This window comes from Sinocyclocheilus rhinocerous, unplaced genomic scaffold (genome assembly GCF_001515625.1).
Source record: "Sinocyclocheilus rhinocerous isolate Xijiao unplaced genomic scaffold, SAMN03320098_v1.1 scaffold7073, whole genome shotgun sequence".
NCBI classification, from domain to species: Eukaryota; Metazoa; Chordata; class Actinopteri; order Cypriniformes; family Cyprinidae; genus Sinocyclocheilus; species Sinocyclocheilus rhinocerous.
The window spans coordinates 46,215-56,280 of NW_015646463.1; the positions used below are offsets into that span (position 1 = coordinate 46,215).

Here is a 10,066-nt window from a genome sequence, read left to right on the forward strand (position 1 = left end):
TTATTATTATTATTATTATTATTATTATCAATATTTAACACAGTTTAGTAAAAAAAATTCAGGATCCTTTGATTAATAGAAATATCCAAAGATCAGCATTTATCACTATGCCATTCAAAAGCTTGGAGTCAGTATAATTTTTATAATTTTTATTTTTTTTGGAAAGAAATTATAGAAATATAGAAGATGCTTCAAATTGATCAAAAGTGATGATAAATACATTTATAATGTTACAAAAGATATATATTTCAGATAAATGCTGTTCTTCTGAACTTTCTATTATAGAACATCCTCCTAAAGTCATATTTGGAACGTTATTATATGACTAAAAGAGGACCATGTGAGAACATTATGTTTACGTCCCAAATGTCCTCTTAGTAACATTCTCATGTGACCAAAAAATGACCAAAATGGAACGTCCTCCTAAAGTCATATCTGGAACGTTATTATATGACTAAATGAGGACCATATGGGACCGTTCTGTTAACGTCCCAAATGTCCTCTTTGTAACGTTCTTATGTGACCAAAAAATAACCAAAATGGAACACCCCTCTAAAGTCATATAAGGAACATTGAGCACCAGCACTTTCATAACCAAAAGAGGACGTTTTAGGAACGTCCCTAATGTTCTGTAAAGGTTCGGGACTTTCGTCACCTTTAGAGAATTTTTAGGAAACGTTGCGCAAGGTTGCGAGAACGTCCCCTCCTATACTGTCTTTGAAAAACATGGCAGTAATACCCTAGAAGCAAAGAAAACACTAAAGCAAACTCCAAAGTTGATATTTCTTAATCTATATAAAAAATTTTTTTTAAAAATCATAAGGGGATGGGAAGATGACGTCCTGCTTTCCAGGTATTCCCACTTGGCAATGCCTGCACTATTAAAGCAACACCCCATACAAGCTAAGAGGGTGAGTGGCTCAGAAAGAGGGCATGATGTGGTTCATTCTGTATATTTCTCTATACTTGCTCACTGACTGTATCTCTGCAGCTTCAGTCCTCAGATCAGGCACATGTCAGCTCCAGAGACGCTTCAGGCTGAATGGGGTGTATCAGGATGGAGATGTTATACTTGGAGGCCTGTTTGAAGTTCACTTTTTCACAGTATTCCCAGAGCTGAGCTTCAAAACAGAACCAGAGGAACCATATTGTGAAATGTGAGTCAAACTGACAGCATGACTATGAAAAAAACAGAGAAAGATTAAATAATAATATAATTAATATTTAATAAATATAAATGTTATGATTTTCTTGCCCTTTTTGCCTCAGTTAATTTACTCAAATGATGTGATGACAGCAGCAATACTATCTTGACAAAACGTCTGTATTGAAACCACTGTGTATTTAATTAAATGTGCACCAGAATGTACCTCTTGTGAACTCTGATATTTTGCTATTTATTAATGATATTTCAATTCATCATGTAGTTATTAATCTCTTTTTAATATATTTATTTATTTACTTTGTTCATTCCTTAGATTTAATATGGAAAGCTTCCAGCATGCACAGACCATGGCTTTTGCAATAAATGAGATCAATAAGAATCACAATCTGCTGCCCAATATCACTCTTGGTTACCATCTTTATGACAACTGTGTGATGCTAGGAATGGCATTCCGAGCTGCCATATCCCTAGTTAGTGGGACAGAAAAGTCATCCTCTAACCTTAATTGTTCTGGCCCTCCTCCGGTGATTGGGATTGTGGGTGATCCAAGTTCAACTCCATCCATTGCGATTTCCAGTGTTCTGGGGCTGTTTCGAGTACCTATAGTAAGATGGGATACAAAAAGTAAAAATACACTATATGCATATTTTTGCTTATATCTGTTTGCATATGAAAACATTACAAAAGCACTGGTAAATTATTTATTTATTTTTGATCATTGTGCTATTTCTCTGTCTAATGCCCTCTTCCTCTGCCCTAATTAGGTCAGTCACTACGCCACCTGCTCCTGTTTGAGTGACAGGAAAAAGTACCCCTCTTTCTTCAGAACAATCCCTAGTGATGCCTTCCAGGTGCGGGCCATGATTCAGATCTTGAAGCATTTTGGATGGACATGGGTTGGTCTCCTCTACAGTGATGATGACTATGGTATCTACGCTGCTCAGTCCTTTCATCAGGAAATGCAGCTATCTGGACATTGTGTTGCTTTTTCTGAAATTCTGCCCTATGATAACAACCCGAGATATATTCAGCATATAACAGGAGTGATTCAGGCCTCTACAGCTAGAGTGGTTGTTGTTTTTTCCCCTGCATCCTTAGTAATACCTTTGATGGAAGGCGTGGTGTTGCAGAACATAACAGGCAGACAGTGGATTGCGAGTGAATCTTGGGCTACTTCACTTGTGTTTCACACTCCACGTTTCCTGCCTTTCCTTGGGGGCACACTAGGCATTGCTATCAGACGTGGGGAGATTGAGGGTCTTCATGACTTTCTGTTACAGCTTCGGACCAACAGTGATCCAAGAAATAATATGTTGAGGATATTCTGGGAGAACATGTTTGGGTGCAGTTTTGAAACTAGGGATAAAGAGACAGATGGAGAGCAAGTGAAAAAGGTGTGTACAGGACAGGAGGATCTGAGCACCACAAACACACCATACACTGATGTGTCAGAGTTGAGAGCAGCTTATAATGTCTATAAGGCAGTTTATGCCCTGGCACATGCACTTCATGACCTGATGCAGTGTGAGGTGGGGAGAGGACCATTCACTGGGAACAAATGTGCCGACATTACCAATCTAAAACCCTGGCAGGTAAGACCCACTAATATAGTGCAGATTCTCTCCAGGCATGTAAAAAGTTGAAGGTGGAAATATGTCCACTATATTAATTTAAGATAAGCACATAACACCTGTCCTTTCTACAAACTGTACAGCTGGTTCACTACCTACAGAAAGTAAAGTTCACCACAGGCTTTGGGGATCATGTGTCATTTGATAAGAATGGAGATGCTCTGGCCATCTATGATGTGCTGAACTGGCAGCCAAGCTCTGATGGAGCAATAAGGATCTACACGGTTGGTGTAGTAAATGAAGGGGTTGAAACAGGGATGGTGCTGACACTGGATGAAGATGCAATATACTGGAACTTTGAAACAAAAAAAGTAACATTGCCTATTAATCTCTCTCTCTCTCTCTCTCTCTTATTTGTTTGTTTGTTTTTGCTTAAAGTCTAAATACTAATCAAAGCTATGATAAGACAAATGAGAATAAATTAATGGAAGAAGGCAAAGCTAGTCATTATGTTAAATCGATGACAAACGTATGACTGATGACAGATGATGTCTCTTTTAGCCTCCATGTTCTGTGTGCAGTGAGAGCTGTCCCCCAGGAACCAGACGAGCCACAAGGAAGGGCCTTCCTGTCTGCTGTTTTGACTGCCTGCCATGTGGCGATGGAGAGATTTCTAATGCAACAGGTGAGCAGATTATTATTGGCAAAAACTGAATATAATTTGAAAGTAATTTCCTTTCTTTTCTGATTCCCAGATGCTATTGAGTGCATGGTGTGTCCAGATGAGTTCTGGTCCAGTCCAAATAATGATCAGTGTGTCCCCAAAGAAGTGGAGTTTCTATCCTATGAGGAACCTCTGGGAATCTCTCTGACCACTGCTTCCCTGCTTGGCACCTGCTCCTGTGTTCTTGTTATGGTCATCTTCATTCATCACCATAACACTCCCATAGTACGTGCCAACAATTCAGAGCTCAGCTTCCTGCTGCTTTTGTCACTCAAACTGTGTTTCCTGTGTGTGCTGCTGTTCATTGGCCGGCCACAGTTATGGACGTGTCAGTTAAGACATGCAATGTTTGGCATTAGCTTTGTCCTGTGTATCTCCAGCATCCTGGTCAAGACTATGGTGGTGATAGCCGTGTTCAAGTCATCTCGACCAGAGGGAAAAGGTGCAATGAAATGGTTTGGAGCAGCTCAACAAAGATGCACTGTTCTGGTCCTAACAGCCCTCCAGGTTGTGATATGTGCAGTCTGGCTATCAACTGCCTCTCCAGCACCCTATAAAAATAACCTGTATATTCACTCTATAATTGTCTATGAATGTGCTATTGGCTCAGCGGCTGGTTTTTCTATGCTGCTGGGATACATTGGACTTTTGGCAGCAGTAAGCTTCCTGTTAGCCTTCCTGGCGAGAAATCTTCCAGATAATTTTAATGAAGCAAAATTCATCACTTTTAGCATGCTGATCTTCTGTGCTGTGTGGATTGCATTTGTTCCAGCTTATGTAAGCTCGCCAGGGAAATATGCAGTGGCTGTGGAGATTTTTGCCATTTTAGCTTCTAGTTTTGGATTACTGGTGGCCATATTTGCACCAAAGTGTTACATCATCCTTTTACATCCAGAGAGAAACACTAAAAAATACATCATGGGAAGACAAACACAAAATAAATAGTTTTACATTACTGTGATGTAAAATTGTGAAATCTTACTTAAAACTATTTTATTAGTTTTGGGTATATTATTATATTAACTCAACACATTCTGTGTCTACACCATCAAATCTTCTCTCTGCTGCTCTCTGGTGTCAGTAATTTCATGCAGTCCTGCTTACTAAAAGTGGCACTGATTTATCTTCCAGTAGAGCTAAATTGCAAATGTTGGATCATTTATATTATCAACGTATATTGACATATCGCCCAGCCCTAAAACTGTAAACAAATAAGCAGTATATTTTTTACATCCTTTACATATTTATCCTTGTAAAATTGTAACACAAATGTTTGTAGTTTGAAGTGAGTCCACTATTTATTAAAACCACAATGTACATTATTAAAATATAAATATTCTAGAATTATTAAATGTAATTTACACTTGATTTAATAAATGAATGACGAGAAAAGATTGCTAAAACAGCTTCATTTTGATTATAGAGAATAATCAAAGTTCCTCACATGATTCATTTAGCTTCCCACAATTTAAGACAGATAATGTGAGATACCTCTCCATTATACCAACAGTATTTCGAGAACATTTACAAGAGAAGCTATGCCTCAGTGTACAGAGAAAAGGTAAAAAGCAAATTGCTTGATTTTTATTTATTTTATTTTATTTTTATTTTTTTTGGTGCAGTTAAATCAGGTTAAACTAGAAATAAAATACATTTTCTAAGGAACTTGGAGTGGTGAAAAATATTGAAGTTGTCAACTGTTGTGTCACAGAAATTACCATTTCAATATAGAGCAGTGGTTCCCAATCCTGGACCTGGGTTAAAATATTCAGTAGATATTTAACCATCGTACTGCATGCTCAAAACTAACTAAACTTGCAATATTTGTGATCAGTTTGTTACAACTACCAATATTTTTACTTCCATTTATTGTTTGTGCTATTATAATGAAAAGTCTGTCACAGACTGACAATGATAAAATGACACCTGTTTCAGACATTTAAGCCCAGGGGCCGTTCTTCGTATGTCGCTAACTCAGTTAGCTGGATTTGATTGTTGACGATTTGGCATGATCTTGGATTATTTGGTTCTTCGAAGCTCATCCTGGACTTGCTGTTATAGCAATAGCAACAGGTCCGTAAGCTTAAACCTGCTCGGGAGCAGGCTTATTTCATGTAAACAGGATTAGATTGCATCTTTTTAAGTGGAATTGATATTTAAAATCTGTCCCAGCCACTGCTACTTTATTACAAGAGTACCCTACTAATACGGGGACAATATTTTTTAAAATAATAATAATTTAAAAATTAATTTGAAAATAATATTATTAGTTTGAAGAAACACCTTCTATGTCAGGATGGTGCAGCTTGGACACCCAGCTTGATGAACCCAGGTTCATAGGGTGTTTCGGGTCTTTGATCATCAGACACCCTCACCTCGGCAACCCAACCCAGGGGTGATCAGTCCCCGGTTTGTGTCCAAGCAGCGCGCTACACCATGGGTCTCCCCTTTTGATCCACAGCCACTGCGAGGCCTTTTCAGCGGCTTCACTGATGTTCCTGGTGGCTTCTCTCAGTTGTAAACCTCTAATACCAAGGAGCCTGAAGGCCTGGTGAAGAGACTGCCCTTGAAATCCCCTGCATCCCACATCGATAGGTTCACAGCGGGCCCTCCACCCGCTTCCTCTGCAAGCTTCCATCAGCTTGAGGTACTTAGCTCTCTTCCGCTCGTGGGACTCCTCTATCCGCTCCTCCCAGGGAACTGTCAACTCCAGCAGCACCACTTGCTTTGAGGCGTCAGATGTTAAGACCAGGTCAGGCATGAGTGACATACTTGCAATCTGTCTTGAAACTTGAGCTGCCTCCAAAGGTCCACTCTCAGCTGTCAGTCACGAGCCTTGGCTAGAAGTCCTGTTGGGACCTTGTATTCTGCCAGAGGTGTTTCCCCAGCCCTGACGAAGGCTATGTTATGACTCACAGAGTGCTGGTGCTTACTCTGCTGGATTCCTGAGAAGATGGTGTCAGCTACTGCCTTCAGCACCTGGTCATGGCGCCACCTATACCTCCCCTCTCCCAGGGCTTTAGGGTAGCAACTCAAGATGTGCTCCAAGGAACCTCTCGCCAGGCACAGCGGACATGCTGGAGTCTCTGCCAGTCCCCAGCTATACAGGTTGGACGGCTTGGGAAGACATCGTACACTGACTGGATCAAAAACTTGAGTCTAGCTGGTTCTGACTTCCAAAGCTCTCTCCAAGTGATCTTCCGGGCCGATGCATTCTCCCAATTGGTCCAAGCTCCTTGTTGGCGCATAGCCACTGTCCTGCTACGGTGCTCCTCCTCCACCTCTGCACAAATCTCCCCCTGAATCAGCTGACGTCTCTCTTTGCCCTGTGCCTTGTCGTAGTGAAGTGTTGGGTGGCTACCAAGTCCAACTCATCCAACTGCAACAGAACCTACCAAAATATTGTGCCTTAGCCTCGCTTCTGTCCGCTCGACAGCCTCCCGTGCCTGCCACTTCCTTCCCGTCCTGACTATGATGCCTGCAGAGGCGACTCTGCAATCAGAGGAATCTCTATACAATAGCACTTCCCTGGCTCTTGTGACCTTAAACTTCTCAGCCAGACTGGTGCAGGAAAGTTGCACCGTATTTGTATGCCCATACAACCTAAGATCTTCCCCAGGCTCTTCACAGGCTTCTCAGACACTTATGAGATTAAGGCTCCTGCCATGCGGAAGCGGTACATGTCCTCCACTTTTCCCTTCCTCAGGACCAGGGACCTGGAATTGGCTGGTTTGAAGACCATCCTTGCCTATGTAAAGAGTCTCTCTAGTCCTTGTAGAAGCCAGTGACACCCTGCCACTGATGTTGCTGTGACAGTCAGATCATCCATATAAGCTCGAATCGGTGGTTGTCGAATGCCGGATCTGGAAAGGGGGCCCCTGCATTCCACTTCAGCTGCCTTGACAAGCATGTTCATTGCCAGGGTGAACAACGTCACTGATATAGTGCACCCAGTATTGATGCCTTTCTCTAGGAGATGCCATGCAGAAGTTGTTGTCCCAGAGGTAAATCTCAAGCAGAAGTTGCTGTAATAGTCTCGTATGAGCACTTGGATCTTCTCTGGGACATGATATATGGACAGAGTTGTTGTCACAAGTTTATGTGGAATAGATCCGTAGGCATTAGCCAGGTCGAGCCAGATGACCGACAGATTCTCTCGGTTTTCCTTCGCCTCACGGATCATCTGGGTGACCACTCCTGTGTGTTCTACACAACCTGGCATCCCTGAAACTCCTCCTTTCTGCACCATGGTGTCAATATAGAAATTATTTAGGAGGTACTCCATCAGTCGGTTAGCAAGGATCTTAAAAAAGACCTTGCCTTCCACTCTTAGCAGCGAGATGGTGCGGAACTGCGTGATGTAACTCGCATTCTCCTCCTTTGGATGATAATGTTGTGTAATCTATAATACTATAGACACAGCCAGTTTTACTAATTGAAAGATTTATTCATGATAAAATAATTACTTATTCATGATAAAATAATTACTTTATAATTGTATTAGAGTCTTACACACATGCTATACAGTTAATCTGAGTCATGCATTAATTTGAGTGGTGACCGCTATTATGGGAGTGGCTTGATGGAGCAGCAGGAGATGCAGATAACCTGATCTTGACCCTTTAATTAATGTTGTCACATAACAAATCTGCTTCAAAGACAAAATTACATGAATTGCTAATTACAACATTGAAATATGTAAAGCCTGTACAAATATACCAGAAATCGTGAATATAAATAATTGGGAATCATGTAAAAATAAACAAATAAATAATTAAAAACAGTGCACATTTAATTTATCTATTATAATATTTATGTAGTTTTGTTCACTTGGCTGTTTTCCCTATAAAGGTCCAGAAATTTGTCAAGTTTTTCGTCAGGTGTCTTTTTTAATTATATGATGTCATTACGTTGCTGACTTGCCGCCAGCCAATCGCTGCATTGCTGATCGTGGTTTCGAGTATCGATACATCTGCCCTTTATGGGGAACACAAGAACGCGCAGTAATCTTAGACAACTTAATCCAGATATTTTAATCAAATCTGCAAATTCGTTTGAAGAACCAAATTATCCAGAGATCAGTTATCATGATTAGAAGATCTTTCAAATAATCTCAGATGTATTAAGCGAGGTATGAAGAACAGGCCCCAGGGCTCCAGTCTCCTAAGTCATGCTCTGGGTATAGAGCTGGGCGGTATGACGGTATACTGTATATCGTTACCGCGGAATAAAGTGTCTATTGTGAGAGAGTTTACTATATTGTGTATTCCGTGGTATGCAAATCAGTATAACATAGTAAAAAACATTTTTACTTTTTTTTCAGTAACTGTAACAGATTACAGTTAAATTTATTTTGTAATTAAATTATGTAACTCCGTTACATGTAACTAGTTACTTCACAACACTGGTTATGTGTCAAATAAGCGTAAACAGTTGGGTGAAAACTGGATGTGTATCAGTTTACTGGATCCGTGCAGTTGTTCTTAAAGGGACAGCAGTCTAAATTTACTTGCTGCTGTCTGTCATTATTAATGTTAATCACTCACTGCACTTGACTGAATCACTTTTGGACCTTTAATAATAATCAGTTTATGTTTGATTCATACAGTGAAGACTATGCAGTGTTTTATTTATGCACTTTATTCAATTTCTGTAACGTTTCTTTCTACATGTTAAATAAACCTACTGTAGCTGTATTTAATAAATTAAAAGTTTATTTTATATTTATTTGTTCCATTGTGTTTGTAATTTGCTTAGTTTTCTTATTTTTAATAATAATAATAATAAATAAATAGCTATATCAAGATATATATTGTTAAAATGAAATAAAAGTGAAATAAAATGTCTCGTACCGTGAAATAAGATTTTGGTCATATCGCCCACCCGTGCAAAGATATATTTGCATACTGCAGAATACACAATAGAGCAAAATCTCTAACGATAGACACTTTATTCTGCGGTAACAATATATAACGTCATACCTCCCAGCCCTAATTGGGATCACACCTGAGACCTTCGTGCCCAAATTTGTCAACGAAGGACAAATTAAGGGCTCCTCTGCAAAGAATGATTGGGTTAATTCACTTTCATTAAAGAGGAAAAAAATGCAAAAAGGTGGATTTCATAACAATTCACTTTTACACATCTTTCATTTCCGTGTGCAACTTGGAGTTATTTATTTGAATAAGTTGTAAAGTGTGTAGTTTTGACTGTCTGGCCAACATCCTCTTCAGGTGCATGGAGAAATTATGCGTTAGTGTTAGTTCTGGCAGGTCACGTGAGTCAAGCTTGCATCAGCTGATTCTCAGCTGATCACATCTACCTATAGGAATACGACACCTATCGGGGCATTCCTATATAAGCTCTATTCAGTATTATTCAGCAGCTTTTCAGCTTGCTCAGGAGCAAATTAAGCATCGCTGCTCGCAAATCAAACTGTTGCAGCGTGTTTCAGAACATCTGAAATCCACATCTAAGATAAGTGAATGCTGTTTTAATCCATATCGCTGTGTATATTACCTGGTCTGCTAATTGGAAAAAGCATATTTGCAGCAGCATTTACGCATCTGTGTTCATACAGCTGGAGCAACACGTAGTCTAGAGCAT

At 39.9% G+C, this 10,066-nt stretch overlaps 1 protein-coding gene and 1 pseudogene across 1 annotated transcript; one reads left to right on the forward strand and one right to left on the reverse strand.

The window, feature by feature from the left end:
- The first annotated feature begins 936 nt into the window (after window positions 1–936).
- LOC107707880 (extracellular calcium-sensing receptor-like) lies at window positions 937–4,405 on the forward strand. The gene is made up of 6 exons (XM_016511990.1): window positions 937–1,157; window positions 1,479–1,770; window positions 1,930–2,757; window positions 2,880–3,107; window positions 3,298–3,421; window positions 3,492–4,405. Exons 1-6 carry the CDS (start codon window positions 937–939, stop codon window positions 4,403–4,405), a joined length of 2,607 nt encoding a protein of 868 aa, XP_016367476.1.
- Window positions 4,406–5,859: 1,454 nt separating this feature from the next.
- LOC107707876 (uncharacterized) overlaps window positions 5,860–10,066 on the reverse strand; it is a 12,414-nt pseudogene continuing 8,207 nt past the window's right edge.

Excerpts from the sequence above, each read along its gene's own strand:
- LOC107707880 (XM_016511990.1), top strand. The coding sequence starts at position 937 with ATGTGGTTCATTCTGTATATTTCTCTATACTTGCTCACTGACTGTATC. Across the intron at positions 1,158-1,478 it reads GAGGAACCATATTGTGAAAT|ATTTAATATGGAAAGCTTCC; the intron begins GTGAGTCAAACT and ends TTCATTCCTTAG. Across the intron at positions 3,108-3,297 it reads GGAACTTTGAAACAAAAAAA|CCTCCATGTTCTGTGTGCAG; the intron begins GTAACATTGCCT and ends TGTCTCTTTTAG.